The sequence below is a fragment of the Typopeltis vanoorti genome, chromosome 11 (genome assembly GCF_054136105.1).
Source record: "Typopeltis vanoorti isolate ZY-2024b chromosome 11, IOZ_Tvanoo_1.0, whole genome shotgun sequence".
In the NCBI taxonomy this organism is placed as follows: domain Eukaryota; kingdom Metazoa; phylum Arthropoda; class Arachnida; order Uropygi; family Thelyphonidae; genus Typopeltis; species Typopeltis vanoorti.
This window is the reverse complement of record NC_143559.1, coordinates 8,064,652-8,085,429: the sequence shown is the minus strand read 5'-3', so window position 1 is coordinate 8,085,429 and position 20,778 is coordinate 8,064,652. Positions and strand designations below refer to the sequence as shown.

Sequence of the window (20,778 nt, the reverse complement as noted above, 5' to 3'; positions counted from 1 at the left end):
ATTCTCTTGTTTAAACTTCAAGTTATACTATTCACCACCTGAAGATGTAAATCCTACGATTTACGAAACTTTTCGGGAACTATTATTCCAGTATTCTGTATAACTGAATAATAAAAAATGTTGTGTAATCACCGAAATATATCTTTTTTAATATAGGATATTTCTCAGATTTACTGTGAATATATTGTTGTTCCCATACCTAATTTACTCGTATTTATATAACTCATTCTTGCGTATAACTAGCACCGCAGATTTTACTTTACGGAAAAAAAAATTAAAACGTTTCGCATATACCTTGCACAAAAAAAAATTAAACAAGTCGAGGCAATAGTAATTCACTCTCCACAGTAAACAAACGCTCCCCAACTTCCACTTCAGATGCAAGAAAAACGAGTAGTTTTATTGTATTACTGAATAAGGTACAGAGACATCTGCAGTCTGTGTAATATATTTCTCAACAAGTAGTGCAATTAGAGACAACTGGAATAAAAATGGCACTAACTAATGAATCACATTCCCCTCCCACAGAAACTATGCTATATAGGCTCAAGCAAAACCATATGTTGCAACGACAAATAGTATCTAACTAAAAACTATTGCCCAATTTTTCAGTTACATGAAATACGAATTTGTTTGATTGCACTTGAAATTTTTGATGTCGTTAAGACAGATCACAAAGTCTAACTTTAAATAAACTTCTACTGCCGAATTGGACTAACATGCCATATAATGTGAGTCTGCCTTGTTTTTACTTATTTGTATATGCAGCATTATACAAATGTATAATGTTGCATTATACAAGTCTCCAAGGATATGGGCTTTTCATTATGGGATACTTTTAAGGCAAGTGATGTGAAGTTATTCATCATCATTAACAACCATGGGTCCAATGCCCGTAGGTGTCTGCTGCCATATGATTCTTCAATTGCATTCTGTTTTGTGCAAATGACTCAATTTGTGTATAGAGTTTCCACACCATCTGACGAAGTCATCGCCCCATTCTCTGTCTGGTCTTCCTCTTTTGTTCTTTCCCTCATTCATTCCAAACAGCAACGTTTTTTAATTTTCTCTCATCATTCATTCTACATATATGGCCAAATAGATGTAGTTTCATTTTGATTATTTTCTGGATCAGGTTATCTTTTGGTTGCATTCATCTGTAGATTTTCTCATTGTTCACTTTCTGTATCCAGCTTATTCTCGAGATCTTTCTATAGCATTTCCTCTCAAATACCAATATCCTCCTTTCAGATTCTCAGGAGTACCCAGGCCTCGCATCCATTGAGCATGCTGCTGAAGATACAGGTTTCTACAATGCAGTTTAGTTTGCATCTTTATAGCTCGGCTCTTCCATATTTTATCCATGGCTTTTAAAATAGTTGTTGCTCTGGCTATTCTAATTTTTCTCTCTTTTTTGGGGTCCAAGTCATGTGGCATCCAAGATATGTGAAGTGTTCCACATTTTCCAGTTGAAATCTATCATAACTCTGTTCAGTAATGTGAGGTTATTAGCTTTATATATATACGAGTTCCCCATCCTGATTCTTCTATAACGAAGAATCAGGATCTATAACGAAGGTTATACTATAACGAAGTTATAGTATAACCAAGCATCAACAACCATCGCTAATCCAGAGTATTCTAATAAGGTGTGACACCTTATTATTAGAATAATAAGGTGTCGCATCTTATTATTCTTTGGCAACTCGTATACCGGACAATCAAGGCCATGCGAGGTGCCCAGGCACAAGCGGCACCCATAAGAGATGAGAGTGGAAATCTATTAAACTCAAAAGATACTCTCGCTCGGTGGTGTAGATATTTTGCGAACTTGCTGAATGTCAATGCTGGAATGTCAATATCAGAGGATTATACTCCTCATCAAACTGCTGAACCATTTATTGAAGAATCGACATTTAGCGAATTACTCGTGCTATCCGCATGCCTGCTGGAGCAGCTGCACTGGCTCATCTTGATGATCTGGCAAGAAGAACGGCTGCCAGATGAGTGGAAGGAGTCGCTGATCACCCCAGTATATAAGAAAGGAGATAAGGCTGAATGCAGCAACTATAGGGACATCTCACTGCTGTTGACTGGCTACAAGGTGCTGTCTAACATCATGCTAATGTGCCTCACACCATATGCAGAAGAGTGCCTTGGTGACTACCAGACAGGCTTCAGGAGGAACCGTTCTACAATAGACCAACTCTTCACGCTGCGCCAAGTTTTTGAAAAGTGCTGGGAATATAACCGGGAAGTTCATATTTTCAGACTTTTCTAAAGCCTATGACTCAATGATACGCCCAAAAATATGGCAGGCGTTAGAAGAGCTGGGAATTTCACGAAAACTCCGAAAAATGGCGCAGGTGTGCGTAGCTGGTTCGAGAGCAAGAGTGAAAGCAGAAGGTGACCTTTCGGACCTGTTTCAAGTACAGACCGGTGTGAAGCAGGGTGAATGGGCTTTCTCCGATTCTCTTCAATCTAGTGTTGGAAAATGTAATTAGAAACACATAGCAAGTGGCAGGTGGAGTCGACTTGGAGATGCAAGTTAGGATTCTTGGCTACGCTGACGACTTGAACGTTATGGTGCATCAACGGGATGACATAGTGGCATTGGTTACTGCTATTAAAGAAGCTGCAGAAGTTGGCCTAAAAATAAATGCCGAGAAGACAAAATACCTTTTTATGAGTCGCCATACTGCTCAAGATCCAGAGGGAGCTGCACAGTTTGAGAGGGTGGAGGTATTTAGGTACTTGGGTTCTTTCGTGACTGAAGACAACAAAGTTGAAGCTGATGTCCAGTCGGGTAAGTGTTGCGAATGTGGCCTATTATCAGGTACGTCCCCTTTTCGCCTCGCGCTTCCTGTCTTGGACTATAAAGGTGGGACTATACAAGAGTTTGATCAGGCCTGTTCTCCTCTACGGTGCTAAAACATGGACTCTCACACCGAGACAAGCCAATCACCTGAGAGTATTCGAGAACAAGATGCTACGACGTATCTATGGAGGGGGTCATGGCAGACGGAGTCTGGAGGAGGCGGTCCAATGCTGCCATACATGCTTTATACAACTCGGCAGACATCTTGATGGAGCTGCGAGCCCGGCATCTTCAGTGGCTGGGGCACCTGTACCGTATGGGCCCCGAAAGGACTGCAAGACAAAGTGTGGGAGGCCCAACCCCAGTCAGGGAGACCGAAAGAGATGGGCAGATCAGGAGAAGGAAGACCTGCAGGCTGTCGGGCTGGAGTCCAGAACGTGGCAGACAGTTGCAGAGGACCGTGCCCAGTGGCAACACGTGGTGCTTGAGGCCAAAAGTCCCCCCGGGCTGATAGCACCTGGCTAATGTATTACTGCAACCTTGGTATCACCTCTGGGTCTAGCTCCCATTGATGATACCTCAATCTGGTCAAACCAGTTGTAAATATAGTTCAGGCACAAACTTGTTTGCTTATACTTGGATAAAGGATTAAACCAAGATTATAATTTCTTAGTATCTTTAACTTATGGCCTGACAGCTGTTTCAAGCCAGTTCTCTTCAGAGGCCAGGCATTGTGTAAGTAATGGTCTCACTAAAAATTAGGCAACTCCCACACTACTCTAAATGAGTGACTGAAGAATCATCCAACTCAGCATTTGTGCCACTCAGTAACATGCTCACCACTGAGCCGAGCCACTCATATTCCAGGGAAAAGCATTCACTGACATGGCTCCAATAGAAGTCATGCCAGAAAATACCGAGCCCCCAGAGATACAAATTATTCTCCCAAGGGAAAGAAACCTTAAGAGAGCAGAACTTGAAATGTCAGAAAAATGGATTTTCTGTAATCGAACTCTCAGTCAGTGCGTCAAAGTAATTACTAAAATAAAGAGCTAAAAGGCTTCACTTCAGTGATGTAAAAACACCTATCACATGTCTATGATATACCCTTCCTCCACATGAGTACAGTAACTTACCTTCAGTTGAAATGTTTTTAAAAAGGTTCTTTATATTTGAATATGTAATAATGTATCAGTTTTATTATTTAGAAAAAAAAATCAACATTTAATATTTACATGTCAAATCTCAAATTTATAAAAATTTAAAAAAATAAAACAAGTGTTTAATACTAAATTAAGTTTCCAATTATTTTATTTATAAATATGAATTAAGTTTTAGCCAGTACAAAATTGGTGTGCAAAAATTAACATCAAGACTTCTGCAGAATGTGCATGCAAAAGAAGAATTCAGTTTTCTACTGAATTTAAAAAAATAAAAAATGTCAAGGATGAGGTAAAAGGGTTTCACACAATTCCTATGAACAGTACTTTAGTGGAAAAAAAATATCCAATATGACTTCATTCCTAAAGAGAAGAATGCCATTCACCTGTGTTCAAAGTGGCAAACAAAGGAGAGAATTACTTTCCTGTTTTGTGATAATGTTGATGGTAATTATAAATGTGAACCACTGTTGCTATAGCATTCTTAAAATCTAATAATCATCAAACAAAATTCTGTCTTCGTACTAACTGTCACCTGAATAAAAGACAGACAAAACAGTGGCATGATAGAATACTGTTGAGTCTGAATAGAACTTCAAAATCTTTCAACGTGTTCCTTCTCAGTGACAATTTTTAGATGATGTTAAAATCACATTCCATCCTTTCTTTAGTAACTGAATGAAGAGGAAAAGAACAGGATTTTTTTGCCCTTCCAGTCAATTTCACGAAGCTAGCTTGAGATGTTTCTGTGAAAGGCAAAGACATCACAATAGAAAGATTCAAAATAGAAGTAGTAACTAGTGCTAAAAAGCTGCAAAGAGGATTAGTATCTTTGAAAAAGGTGCATCATGGGTAACTGCCATCCACTGCAGGAATATGTTTTTGACTGATGTATTAAGAGATCCCATTTGTGATATACTGGTGCAGTGCATTTGGAAACTCAAAACCTATATATAGCTTGCTTATTGAAACTGTATTCTCACACAGGTTAGTTCATCACATCTCTGATTTCAATATATTCTAATCAAAGAAACAAAAGCTACTCTAGAGTAAATGAATTATTTTTATTTACAGACAATCTCTCTCTCTATATATATATATTATATACAAAGAGTTATTATTGTATTATTGCACATATGTTTTATGTTTTCAAGCTAAAAAGAATAGAAAGTATTTACTCCAATCATTCTCTAATCTTCGAACTACTATCTATTGCATCATACTTCACTGCTTGTAAACAAGAAGGATCCCAAAACATTTCCAACACAAAATCCCTTCAAAAATATATTACTTTAAACAGAAATTTGTAATAATTGTAAATAAACGATAACAAGCTGCTTTTCATTCAAATACACAGTGAGTTATTGCACTATCAATTTGCTTTATTTATTTTTTTTTTAGTTCTTGGATTATTATAAACAACAACAAAATATCAAGAATTACATAACTCCGTGAAGTTTATAAAAAGTATTTTTATTACAATTTGCATCAAACAACTGCTTCCATTATGCAATATACTTGTTTCAACTCTAGAAAGGAAAGAAAAAAAAAATCTTTATGTATTGCAATTTCATACATTTAAACTCTTTATAGTTTAAAATTAAAAAATAAAATTAATTCTGCTATAAAAAAAATAGCAAATATCTTCATATATATATATATATATATACTGTATGTATATTATAATTATGCCAAACAAGAACAGCTCCAATGCAATTCATAATGCAAAAATAAATTTATTTTGTTGTTTTATCAAAAACAAAAAAATTGTTTATTTATTTATTTTATTAATTTTTTTTTTTTTTTAATGGAGGTCAGGCCAGTAGAATAACCGTTGATAAAATCATTGTCTCTCTGGAATACTCGGTGAAATGTAATATAGCTTGTCTCTGTATATAAATGTGTATATTCCTTTGATGACCTTAATATGAAGGTCGAAACATCAGGAAATTAAAGTAATTATTTATAACATGGTTCTAGTCTCCATAATTTGTCTGAAATAAATGCTGATCACCACGAAACACTAAAGGAAAGGAAAGGTAGAATGCAAACAATGGATTGATTTTAAAAAGTAAGAGCCTTGTGAAGTTATACATACATAAAACATAGTTATACATATACATAAAACATAGTTATATACAAGTTATACATAAAACAATGTAATAATGTAGCCGAGAGAATATTGTAGCATTAATTATTCATTAGCTATTTAAAAAAAAAAAAATAGTGATGTATGATTAGAATAAGACTTTCCCATAACTTAGATAGAGAGAGAGAGACAGTTGTTCTGATTTAAGTTTGGATGGTAAAGTACGGTCTTAGCACTTTCTTTAAACAAACATTCAAATTTATACCAACATCGATGAAGTAAGTGTGTTTCAGACCATGGCATATTGTAATCTGTATCTATTCTGTGATGTGCCAAGCCAGATTTCCTGTTGCTAATATAAAATTGGTGTTCTTGTAATCTCTTTTCTACTGAATGTCTAGTTTGTCCAAAATATGAATGATGACAGTCATAAGGAACTTGGTAGACACGAGGGAGAGCTAGAGGCAGGGCCAGCACTAGGCTGGACATTGCCAGCTTACAAAGCTGAAATGGGCACCCCCAAACAAATGGCAATTTATTTATTTATTTTTATTTTTGTCATAATCATGTGGAAAGAATTTACAAGAACAAAATTAAATTACACATTTGTTCTTGAAAACATTTTATTAATTAAAATTTAAATTTCCTAGTTTTGATATTAACAAACTTATTTATAATATTCTCAATGTCTAAGTTTTCACATATAACATTTTCAAAAAGTACTTTTGTTTTTTAACTTTTTTATTTAATTCTTTCCATTTTAAGAAATTTTTCATGTGAATTGAACTTGTCTCATGTCTGTGTAAAGTTTTAGATAAATTTCCCCAATCATTGTACCCTTCTAAGAGACTGCTAGATTCAACAGATGAAAAAAGCTTACAACAAAAGCAGAAAACAGAATTTAAAGATTCAGAATAAATTAGCCATGTTCTCAAAATGGTCTGTCCATTTTCCATTCTTCTGTTATAATAAATATCACTAAATTTATGTCCATTGATATCTCTTGGATACTGTATATTTTTCTTTTGAGTAGGACTCATTTAAGTTAAAACTACTCGTAATTTAATATTAATTTTTGGCCATTTGCCTATACCTTCTAAATTTTCAGAAATGAATGACTTGTCTCTCTTGTCAGTTACTTGTTCCAAGTGTTTCTCATTTAACCTCCCTACTGGCCGATGTGGATGAAATAGTGACACCAAATTGCACTTCTTATCCATGTTATTCAATGGGTGTTAGAGCTTTGTATCCAGATTTAGCTGGACGTCTATAGACGTCGTGGCTGGTTGGGGGATTAATTACTGCGTTTGACTTTCTTCTTCACTGATTACATCATTAAAAGAGCTTGTGGATGACCTGGATTTGTCAACATCCATTTCTGGTTTGTTTTGCTGGTCTGTAACATCAGAAGAATTTTTAATTTTTTTAAGAAAAGTATTAAGAGCTCTGGTTGTTTTTGAGACAGCGGTTCTTTTGCAGCTTTTCGTTTTCGATTTTTTTGCACCGGATAACTTTTTCTTCATATCCATTTGTTTAATTTATTTTTGAAAATAAACTGAAATTTAAGAAATTAGATTTCAAATTTTTACAGTAATAAATAATATAATAATTTTTTTGGGTTACAAAATAACTTTTGAAAAAAAAAAATAATGGTCAGCTCTATATTTGAAGTTATTAGAAGAAAAATAAAAATAAAACCTTTATAAAAACTCCATAATTACAACAGGTAATTGATGATATAATTAATAATAATACTTACCAAGAGGAACGGTTTACAAGTACAAATAAGCAGATTTTAAACGCCAAATGTAAGAACATTATTTCGTCTTTATTTCACCACTGTCTTACGAATACTGTTCGATTAACGAGAGTAAGTGAATCATACTCTGAGCCATTGGGGGTGAAACGGACTGCTATAGTTTTCCCATGGAAAATACATTACGGGATAGGGTCGTTGCACAGGGCCGAGCAAAGCAGTGCACTTACTGCCTAAGAAGGCACATTCATGACAATCTTAGTGGGAGAAAATCTGATCTATTTTTATGCAGAATATGTAAATTTGCAACAATTATATTGACTTACGTAATTATTATTACTTAATTCATTTACAAAAATTTAAAGAAAGAATGAAACTTCATACTAACACTTTGAAACAGCACCCACCTTGTAGTGGCAACCGCCTGCAATGCAGGCCCGTTTCCGCAAGCCATGGCTAGAGGAGACTGTTTTTCTTTGGAAGATGAAAACCATGATAATAATTTGTTGACAGGAAGAAAAAAGTAGCCACTAAATTGCATTTCATAAGAATTCTGAAAATGGGTTCTGAAATGCCAGAAATATAAGGAATTGGAACCTGAAAGTTTCCTTGTTATTTGAGCTAGGATTCCTCCTGTCAGGTGTCTTCTCCCTCCAGGAGATTGACTACCATGTGTCTCCACCATGTCCTATTCTGTGCCTCTCTGCTGCATTCCTCATATGAGAGATAAGTCCAGTCTTCTATATTTTTCATCCACTCTAGTCTTTGTCTTCCTCTTTCCCTCAACAGTTCCTTCGAGAAGTGTCCTTTGTAGGCAGTTATGTCTCAGAATATGTCCAAAATATCTGACTTTTCTCTTTTTTAATTTCTTTCATCAGGCTCCTGTTTATGCCTGCCATCTCTAGTATCTCTTCATTTGTCTTTTTGTCTTTCCATGATATTCTCATAATTCTTCGCAGCATCCACATTTCAAAGGCCTCCAGTTTTTTCACACTCAGTTTGGAGAGTGTCCATGTCTCTACTCCATATAATAATGTAGACCATATGTAGCATTTGGAGATTCTTAGTCTTGTTTTCAGATTTAATTCTCTAGATGTTATTAGATTTTTCATGCTGTTGAAAGTTGACCTTGCAATTTCAATCCTTTTTCCAATTTCATCTTCTGTCCTGCCATTCTCTGTGATCAAGTGTCCGAGGTATATGTATTTTTGCACCTGTTCTAATTTATTTCCTTTTATATCGATGCATATTTTTGGTATTTTCTTTTCTCTTGAAATTATCATGATTTTTGTCTTTTTAAAGTTGAAACTGAGGCCATACTGTTTGCTATACTTGAGGGTTTCATCTATAAGAGTTTTGAGGTCATATTTGTTTTCAGCTAGAAGAACCATGTCATCGGCATATCTTAGGTTATTAATATTTATGCCCCCTACAGTGATTCCTTTGAGGTTACTAATTTTATTAAATATTTCTTCTGTGTACAGGTTAAAGAGAATCAGAGAAAAGACACAGTCTTGTCTCACACCTTTCTGAACTGGGAATTCTTCTGAGGTCTCTCTCAAAGATGCAGTCTGTTCCCAGTAAAAATTAGTTAATAGCCTGTCTTTTCCATCCATGCTTATTTTTGAAAGGATTTCAATTAATTGTTCATGTTGGATATTGTTGAATGCCTTTTTGTAATCTATGAAGCAGAGGTACACATCTTTTTGTTTTTCTAGATATCTTTCTATGATGGTTATGACGTTAAAAATACCTTCTCTTGTACCTACATTTTCCTTGAAGCCACTTTGTGTATCATTTATTTCTATGTTTATTTTTCTTTTATTTCTTTCAAGAATAACGTATAGGAGGACTTTTGATACTTGACTGATGAGGCTGATTATCCTGAACTCTTCACATCTTGTAGCTTTTGTTTTTTTTGGAGGAATTGGAACAAAAATTGAGTGATTAATATCTTTGGGTAGAAATCAGGTTTCTTATATTTTATTGCATAATTTTGTTAGAAATTTCAGTCCTCCTTCATCGAGAGCTCAACCATTCTGCCAAGATGTTATATATTCTTTATGTGGTTTTAGTTTTTTGACGGCATTTTCAACTTCATACAGTAAAATGGATGGTCCTAAATCAGTCTGTTCAGGTATATCATTTCTTTGTTGTTCATATAATTTCCTTGTGTATTCAATCCATCTTTCCATGATTTCTTTTTTATCCATTAGAATATGGTCTCTTGAGTCTCTAATGACACTTGCATGGTTTGCTGTATTTGTCTTACTTGTCATTTCTCTGATCTTTTCTGTGTTTTCTATAAAGGTTTTCTATATCTATACATTTATATTTAATCCATTCCTCTTTGGCTTTCCTGTACTCTTTCTTTATTTCTTTATTCATGCTTTTATATTCAGGTTTGTTCTTTAACTTTTTTCTTTGTTCCATCAACGTCAGTATTTTTTCATTCATCCAAGGTTTATTCCTTTTTCTTTTTAATTGTGGGAGTGTATTTTTGGCTGCTTCATTGATGCTATTCTTGAATGTTTGCCAGTTCATGTTAATTTCATCAATTGGTGTTCTATTTTCTGTGTGAGTTGTGAATTCTTTTATAAAGCAGTCTAACTTCTTGGTTGTTAAGTGAGTCTGAATTATAAGTTTCTCTTATGAATGGTTGGCTTGGTATCTTGAGTTTTATTTTGATTTTTGCAATCACTGGGTTGTGGTCCGATCCTATGTCTGCTCCAGGATATGTTTTTGTTATTGCATTTTGGAATCTTTTGCTTATTATTATATAGTCAATTTGGTTTCTATAGATGTCCCCAGGGCTTTTCCAGGTATATAGTCTTCTGGGAGGATGTTTAAACAGTGTGTTGGCAATTATTAGGTCATTGGTTTCACAGAATTGAATTAATCTTTCACCTCTTTCATTTCTGATCCCAAGCCCTTGGTTTCCCACGCAAAATGAGATTTTTTCTGAGCCAACTTTTGCATTTAGGTTGCTCATCATTATAATAACATCATCTGACTTAGCACTGGAGATTGCAGTTTGGATGTCTTCATAAAACTGTTCCAACTCTTTATCTGGATGATCTTGGGTTGGTGCATATGCTTGGATAATATACAGGTTGAATGGTTGTGCAGTTATTTTGGCTGTTATGATTCTGTCATTTATGGGCCAATATCCCTGTAGAGATTTTGCAATTCTATTACTTAGGACAAGCGCTACTCCATTAAGGTGTAAGTCACTGCCAGAGTAGATTATAGTGTGATTTTTTCTTCTTATTATGCCTGCTGTCCACCTCACTTCACTGATACCTGCAATATTGGCCTTCATCACTTCTAATTCCTGGAGTAGGTTATCTAATTTGCCTGCTTCATAGAGTGTTCAGACGTTCCATGTTACTATTTTCAAGAGATTGCTTCTGGTTTTCAGACAAGGGACATCTGAGAATATCCTCCCTGGAGGGTTTGGGATATTATCTTCATACACTAGCTTAGTAGTTCTTGTCTTACAATTCCCAGTTTCAAGCTCTTCTTCCCTGTAGCTACAAGAGCTGATGGTTGCAGGGGTCACAACCACATCTCTAACTTCATATTGTGACATGGTGTGTTTCATGGTTGACAATGGATAAATATGTGGTGAGGCTCCGATCTCTTCCACGACAGCTGGGCACAAGTTCCTTAGATGTCAGGAGTGTGCCCTCTATGTGCCACACATCTTGCTGTCATGCCGTTGATGCCATTGATCAGTCAGTGTTGATTCTTCTGCCATCTTGGGCATTCCAGACTTCGTGCACATGAAGGGTGACATTCCCTATTTACAGCATTCTATACTGCTGATACTCTCACTTAGTTAAGCCGCCAGCCGAGGCGGTTTACCACGGTGTGGCCGCTAGTGTGCACTACCAACTTCTTGGAGCCATAAGTGAGAGTTGAGTGTATGTGAGGACCAGAGCCCAACATCCTGACCCTGAGATCAGCAGCTGACATCGATACTAAGGTGCTACCTCTCCATACACCCCGAGCTAGGATTATAGGAATTAAAAAGATGTTGTGTGGTCCTTTCCGAGAAGCCATTGAGTTTCATATGTCATTTGATTTTTAAGAGTTCCTACTGTAACAGCTAAAGTATAGAACAAATAGCATGAACACATTGTAATGAAGTTTTTATAATTCCAGTCTTCTATAATGGCTGGTGAGCAGGTTGCTGTTGAATGTAGCGCCCAGTGCAAGTTGGATTTCGATAAATGAAAGTAATTAATTCACCTGATGGTGAGGAGAGAAGTGAAATATCTAAAAACGATAACTTGTCTTTTTTTCCATTTCCATAGTAAATTTAATTTGTGGATGTAGATTGTTTATATTAGATAAAAAAAAAGGAGGCAATGTTTATTCATTACAGGGCCAGGTAGCAAAAACATTATCTACAGTATATAACAAACCCAAAATGAAGGCTGAGGGTGTATGATGAGCAAATAAATGTCTTCTAAATGTTCTAAATAAAATATCCAGAGTGCATAACAAAGTCGAATAATTTCACTATATCCCGTGGAAATGTTTCTGAAAGTAGATGTACCCTCAAGAAGGAAGCTAACTGTCATATCAGTGGGCTGTAGAAAAACATTTTTCACTTTATCTAGAAAATCAGGAGAATTTTTTATGAATGAGCAGGAGTTACCAATCTGAGCTTTCAATAGGTGTGCTAAAAATTTGGCTATTTCGTAAGTAGATGAATGTATGCAAGTTAACAACTGAACAAAGAGGAATGTCTTTGTTCAGTTGTTGACCTGCATACATTCTTATGTATCTCAGGTAAACCACAGAACCTAAGGGTTCAAGCAAAATAAGTTTCAAGTTTTTCTATGATGTCTCCATCAAAGCTTACAACTTTATCTAATAATGAGTTCAGTTTTCTGAGTTGTCCATTAATGAGGTTATAATTTTTTTTAAGTAGCTAATGAATAATTAATATTGCAATATTTCTTCAGTTATACCATTGTGTTGTTTTATGCATAACATCATACAGCTATTAATTTTTCAAATCAATCCACCATTGTTGATGTTCTACCTAGTAATTAACTATCATTGATACTGATGATGGCCATTAATATTCAGGCTGAAATATATAGGCATAAATAAACAGTATCACTTATTCCTTGTATTTTTTGTATTAATTAAAAGAGACCTCTCACGGCACAAGTATCTCTTAAAAAACAATATCCAGTTATTAATGTTTGAGGGTTTTAGTATTTGCCACCCTCCAAACTTACTGCTCTCGGGTATACTGACTTAGTTGCTTATGCACTGTGTTTAACATAAAAAGTATAAATGAAATAAAAAATGCTGCACATGCATTTTAAACTTCTTGCAATATGCTTTAATTAGAACACTTCTAATATAAGAAGGGAAATTAAAAACTAATCATGTTCAAAAAAAAAATAATAATAAGTGAAAAGTTGCAATTCTACATATAGAAAAAATAACCAATAACATGAATCATAACCAATATCGAAGCATCATGCCACTAGTGGCAAAAAATGGAAAAGCTGTTTTGAAATAAGTAATTTGGTTATATGACATGCTCAGTTAATTGAGGTTTAGATAATAAAGAGTTTACTGTACTTCAGTCTGGGTGGACAATGAAATATTATTATTATTATTAAACAAGACCTCATGAAATCAAAGACTCATCTGGAAGGTCCTTTTATCACACACACACACACACATCTCATCATACCGTGTCTTAAACACACTCAAACTCCTTGCAGACACCACTTTCAGGCAATGCATTCCAATCAGTCACAACTCTGCATGAAAAAAACCTGCCTCTCACTCACCTACTCACACCCTCTTTATACAGTTTCCAGGGATGACTTCTGGTTCACCCCTGATCTCCCACTATTCCCTGTAGCACGTCTCCACCATTGATCTTATAACAACTCCTTACCACTTGTAGGTCTCTATCATATCTCCCCCTCTTCCTTCTCTCCAAGAGACTCTGCAAATTACATCTTCTCAATCTTTCCTCATACTCAACATTCCAGAGGTCAGAAACTGCCTTTGGACCCTTTCCAACATCTCTTCATCCTTCTGAAAACCCGGTGACCAAATCTGGGCACAATAGTCCATGTGTGGCCTAATCAAAGCTTTATACAATGGAACAAGAATCTCCATACTTCTACTCGTCAGTGTCCTCTGCACCATTCCTAGAAGTCTTTGTGTTGTCTTCACAATTTTGGCGATGTGTCCCCTAAATTTTAGATCCTTATCCACTATCACCCCCAGATCTCTTATTTCCTCTACTTCCAACAATATATTTTCACCAAGAATAAATTCTGCATCCCATCTTTGTTTTCCAAATTTTAAAACCTTACATTTTGCAACATTGAACTCGCATCCCCATTTACATGCCAATCACTCAATTTATTCAAGTCATCTTGCAAGGCTACAACATCTTCACTACTCTTTATGGTTAAACAACATCTTCACTACTCTTTATGGTTCTTCCCAACTTTGCATCATCTGCAAACAACTGAATATCTCCATCCAAATCTTCGCCAATATCATTAATAAACAAGTTAAATAGTAATGGTGCTAAAACAGACCCCTCAGGCACTCCACTAGTGACTTTCCTTTTCCTGGATATCACACCCCCATACACAACTTGTTGATACCTATCAGATAGCCAGACCCCAATCCAATGCAACAATGCAATAATATCCAACCCCATCTGCTCTAGTTTGACTGTCAACTTATCATGAGGTACTCTATCAAAAGCTTTTGCAAAATCCAAGTATATTACTGTGTATACTTCTCCTCTGTCCAAGGAAGCAGTCACATTATTGTAATAAGTAAGTAGATTACTAAAATATGACCTCCCTTTAACAAATCCATGCTGTCCATCAAAGATTATACCATTATTGTCAACCCAACTCTGGATCCTAGTTCTCACAAGCTTCTCTAACAACTTAACCACAACACCTGACACAGAGATAGGCCTATAGCCTGATGCTTGAGTTCGATCACCTCCTTTATGAAGTGGCACAATCTTGCCCTCCTTTCACTCTTTAGGAACTTGACCAAATGCAAGACTCGTATTAAAAAAATATGACAAGGCAGGTGTCAACTCTCTGGCACATTCCTTCAGAATATGCGGTGATATATTATCAAGTCCCATGGCCTTATTTATATCTAGTTTACTCAACTCCCCAAACACCTCTTGCTCACTTACAGTCAGTCTCTCCTCCCCATCGTCAACTGATCTCAATCTCTCCATGAAGTCACATTCACAAGATTGAAAGATCTTTATGAACTGCACATTAAGTATCTCCACCACACATTCTGCAACAGCTGTCTTTATACCATTTCCTCCAATCAATGTCATCCTTCCATAATCATTCTTTCTTTTGCTGGCTACATATCGAAAGAACTCCTTAGGATTCTTTTTGGATGCTAGGGAGAATAGGCAAGGAGGGTGACCAACCAAGTAACCTTCCTTGCCTGGTCTTTGTAGACCTCATGAAATTGGTTACTTCCACTTCTCTTATGCTCCCTCCACAATGCCCTTTTTCTCTGTATCGCATGCTTAATCTATTTATTCATCCATCTCACACCTACCTTATTTAACCTTCTCACCCATGGAATACATTAAGACATTGCGTCTACTAAATAGTTTTTGAAAATCCCCCAAGCTGCTGCATTGATCTGTTTTCCAGCTAACTTCTCATTCCATGCTACACCTGCAAGCTGTCTCCTGAGCTCTTCTTAATCACCCCCCCCCTTGTAGTTCCACATATACCCTTGCAAGCTGTCTCCTGAGCTCTTCATAATCACCCCCCCCATTGTAGTTCCACATATACCCTTTTTTCACAGAGGTCCTTGCACTGCTCGCAACCACCCAGGTAATCACCTCATGGTTACTTGCACCAATTCGTGGATGATTTGACACCTCATTTATAATTACATCCTCTGATGAGATGACCAAATCCAAGACCCTTAATCCTCGTGTGCCCTCTGTTACGTACTGTCTGAGGTAATTATCCCTCAAAAACTCAAGAAACTCATTTTCTTTACTTCCAGTTGCTATCTCTTCATTTCAGTCTATTGCCATAATTAAAATCACCCATAATGATCACCCTTTTCTTATTTGTTTGGCTTATTTGACTATACATTTCACTATCACCACCATCCACATTACCAGGTCTATAACAACATCCCACCAAGTATTTGATTCTATTCACCTCTATCTCACACCATACTGCCTCAAAACCACTGGCCCTATTTCCCTCTTGCATCTCTACCTTGTATGGACATAACTCTTTCTCTATCATCAATAGCACTCCCCCCCCTCCCTTTTTACCCCTTCCATCCTCACAAAACACATCATACCTTTCCATCTCTATTCCTGTCAGGATGTCGTCCTCATCTAACCATGTCTCACTTATTCCGACAATCTTTGGGTGAACAGACGCAATTAGTGCAACCATTTCATCCACCTTGTTTCTTATACTTCTAGCATCGGTATACAAACACAAAGCTCATTTCTGGATCTACAGCTAGTTCCACTGATACCACTCACTCGATGTGATCTCTCCATGCTGGACTGGGGCCATTTCCCTTTCTGCTTCTTCATTTTAGAACCCTTTGCAATTCCATCTGTTTCCTCTTGATTCCTGTTCATCCCATTTCTTTCCTGCCTACACATGCTCTCACCTCCTCTTGGAGCATCCACCTTTCTCACGCTGTGTACCCCTGTCCACCCTGAGCCTCCCTGTTTCCCTGCTCCTCTTGCACACCCATTCTCTCATTTTCTATACTCATACCACTCACTTCCCCATTCATATTCACTTCTTCAATCTCTCCTGCTCTTCCACATCACTCCCCTCTTGATCTAATTAACTTCTCTACCTTCCAGCAGCAGTCTCTCCAAGTGACTCACACCATAACCACTCAAATGCAGTCCATCGCTCCCATACAGCTCACTTTGTCCCTCAAACTCATTCCACACATTAACAAACTGTACTCCCATCTCCTCACACATTTCAGCCAGAATATCATTCATAATCCTTGCTCTCCGTCTCATTTCACCAAAATCATACCTAGGCAACACACTGACTACCCTTCCTGTCACACTATTCTCTTTTATCTTTCCAAGCAGCCTCCAATCCAATTCACTTTCCGAATCTCGCGACACATTCTCTCTATCCTAACTTTCTAACTCTCGACACCCCCTCTTCTCACTTTCCCTCTCATTCATCCTTCTTTGTTTCGTACTTTCGATCCAACATACATCCAACTTTCACTATCATTCTTTTCACTTTCACTCTCATTTATCTTTCTTTGTTTCTGTACTTTTGGACTAACATGCATCCAACTTTCTCTATCATTCTTCTCACTTTTACTGTCACTCATCTTTCTTTGTTTCAGTACTTTCAGTCCAACTTTCGCCATCATTCATTCTTTTTTCGCTATCATTTATTCTTTCGATTTTTTTCACTTGCGATTTCTGCATCACGCCATTTCTACTTTCATTCGTACTCTCAATTTCGTTTCTTTCCGCCTCACCTTCGTCCCTTTTAACATCTGTTACGGTTTTCAAATCGCTCTTTTTCTTTTTTCCTGATTTTTTAACGTATTTTCCCCTCTCTTTCTCACCATCCTTCTCTTTCAAATGTGACTCGCGACACAATCGGTACTAACACTTTCTGTCATCAATTTCATATTTGCATTCATCAGTTCCTCGTTCAGGTCATACTTCGCACACACCCTTCTTCCATCCGCACTAAACATCCACAAATCATTTATGTAATCGAAGGAATACATATAACAGACCTCACACTTAACGAAATGACTGAAATCTAAATTAAAATCATGGAATGACAATGCCGCCACCATATTATTTTTTCTCTCTGCAGGTTACTAGGTCTAATAATAACGATTTCGTAATTTAGTTTAGGCAAGAAAAATCCCCCACACTAATAATACCGGTAGCGCACAACATTTACAGTCGCTCTTACTCAAACAATTACGCATATATACTTAATTATTCCTAGTAAAACTTATCTGAATCGGGAGCTCTTCAAATTGCATCCGAAAAAAAACGAATTTATAATTTCGAAATTATTTTTTATTTTTCAACATAATCTGTCTTAAGACTAATATATTTATTCCAGTGGTGCTCCAGTACCATTATCCCATCCCTGTAGTGGTTCTCAGTAAGATCTGCAAAATATCCCTCTACAATTGCAATCACCTCTTGATTAGAAGAAAAACGCTGCCCAGCAAGAAAGAGTTTTAGTTTTGGGAAGAGACAGAAGTCAGAGAGAGAGAGCCTAATTTGGGGAATAGGGTGGATGTTCCAATAATTCATAGTGCATATCCCTTAATTTTCCCACTGCCCAAACACTTTTGTGGGCAGGTGCATTGTCCCGATTGAAGATAATTTTTTTTCTTCTGCAAACCAGGTCTTTTTTCACAAATTTTTTTGTCTAGTCTGGTTAAAAGATCGGAATAATATTCCCCGGTTAATGTTTTACCCTTGTCACGATAATAAAATACCTTTAGCATCCCAAAACACCAATGCCATGACCCTTCCTGCTGATGAACCGACTTTGTCTTCTTTGACACTAACAACTGGCTTCTGTCCACTGTTTTGACTGTTGTTTGGATTCTGGTGTATAATGGTGAATCCAAGTCTCATCCATAGTAATAAATCAATGCACAAAATCAGTTTTATTCTTGTTAAGACGCTCCAAGCACTGTTCAGGGATTTTCAGGTGAGTGCATTTTTTTGATCTGCTGTGAGCAAGCGAGGCATCCATCTCGCACAAAGCTTTCTCATATGCAATTCTTCATGCAAAATATATCCTACATGTTCTTTTGAAATGCCTATAGTCTCGGCAATTTCAAGCACTTTGACTTGCTGGTCATCCGACAACATATCGTGCACTTGATCAATGATTTCTGGTGTTGTTATATTTTTTGGATGTCCTTCACATGGATCATCTTCAAAGCTAGTACAGCCATGTTTAAACTCGGCAGCCCATTTCTTCATTATAGAAAACGAAGGAGAAGAGTGCCCATAAACGTTTATGAACTTCGAATGAATTTCTTTTGGTGTTAAACCTTCTTTTACAAAGAATTTTATAACCACATGATACTCAATTTTATCCATTTCAAGGGATACAGACAACAGTTTTGCTTCAGACAGCTGTATAAAATAAACTACTTGATAGAATGACTTGCAATTTCACATGGATGCTTATGACAGATGTACCAACTTAGAAAAAAAAAAAAAAAATCTTGACAATCTATGGTCGAGAACTTTTCAGAACACACTCATCCATTGTGTGAAGAACATAGTGAAATCATCCCTAAAAATCATTACTATTATTTGGATATTAAGTGCAAATAATTGGTTATGATGTAAATAGCTGATACTCTACCTTAGAAAACCTGCCATGAAGAGTGCTGGATTCCATGAAGGTGGAAATGTAATAAGGTTGTCAGATGTCCTAATAGATTGAAAATTTATACGTCAAAAGTCATAACAGGAGGTGCTTAAAGTTCAAATCTAGATAACTGGGAGGAGACCTCCACATAGCCTTTTAAGGAATACAGACACCCAACCAGTGCTTCTAACCTAATGTCCAAACCTGTGGTGCACCCTGTTAGGCATCTACCTGGATACTGAATGAACGATATTGGGCTGGCAATTTGGGATTTAGCTGAACAAATTGTATTCTTACTGGCTTAAACTATAATGGAAAATGATAGTGCAACATGACAGAATTTCATACCAGCTGGAGCATCATTCATTTAAACAACGAGAACCAGGATGAACAGCTAAAAGTCAGCAACTGGAACACATCCCAACTCAGTGTCAGCAGAAATCAAGATTGTACCATCAACATAAGAAACATCAATGGAAAAGAAATGGAACTAACAGAAAAACTGAATAAGTACCAAGTCAACACAAGAAACAAAAATAGGTAAGATTTTTCAAATCAACAAATACATGATGTTATATTCAGGCAATGACAATCAAGGAAAAGAAAGAGTAGCTATAGTATTTAATACATATGAGGATAATCTTCTAGAATGGCAGGCAATATCAAGCAGAGTGATGTGAGCTAATATCAGAATGGGAAACTGAACAATGAATCTTTTTTAAGCCTATGGTCCCACAGAAGGCTCTACTAAGGAAGAAGTAATGGAATTTTTCAAGCATTAGAGAAAGCAACTGATGCAACAAAAGAGGAAAACTTAGTCCCTGTTGGAGATCTAATCAGCAGAGTAGAAAATGATTACCAGACATATAGAAATGTTTTGGTGAAATTTGGAGAAAAGAGCAAAGCTAATAATAATTGTAAGTACCTGTTAGATTTCTGCTCAAGACATGGACTAATTATTACTAACAACATGTTCCAGCATAAAAATGTGCACAAATTTACATGGAGAGAAGATGCAAGGAATAAGAAAAGTCTCACTGATAGAGATGTTTTCCCAGTGGTTCAGGACAAAAGTATACAGAGAATTTGAAATATCAAGTGATCACTGTTTAGTTTTGAGCAGGATAAAACTGAATTTATTATTATTATTATTACGTAACACCTCCAGGGAATCAAAAAACTCATCGAGGGAGGGCGCCTACTCTACAACTCTTCACTAACTACAACTAACCGCAACTACACCAACGGCATCTACCACATACCACCACCACCACTAGTATTTCCACAGATAATCACAAACATCCATGCCCACGGCAGGATTCGAACCCACAGCCTTTTGGCTGGAGAGCGGATATGCTAACGACTCGGCCAAACAGGCCGGCCTTTCATATTGAAAAGAAGAATGTGTAAGTTTTAAAATGAATCAAAGTTGAGCAGCTTTCAGAGGTGAACTGTAGCCTCAAATGCACAAACATCATTGAAGAAAAAATGAAAGAGTTTGAAAATAAAAACCAAAC

The 20,778-nt window shown here is 36.5% G+C and overlaps 1 protein-coding gene across 4 annotated transcripts in view; it reads right to left on the bottom strand.

Annotated features, from left to right (window-relative positions):
* Positions 1 to 5,339: 5,339 nt before the first annotated feature.
* The window catches only part of LOC150101288 (COMM domain-containing protein 4), a 228,949-nt gene continuing 213,510 nt past the window's right edge, over positions 5,340 to 20,778 (bottom strand). For all 4 annotated transcript variants that reach the window (XM_090400289.1, XM_090400287.1, XM_090400288.1 and 1 more), the window contains one exon: positions 5,340 to 5,507. In XM_090400289.1, the coding sequence (XP_090256415.1) occupies positions 5,467 to 5,507 (41 nt within the window). In that variant the 3' untranslated portion in view covers positions 5,340 to 5,466. The remainder of the gene's footprint in view (positions 5,508 to 20,778) is intronic.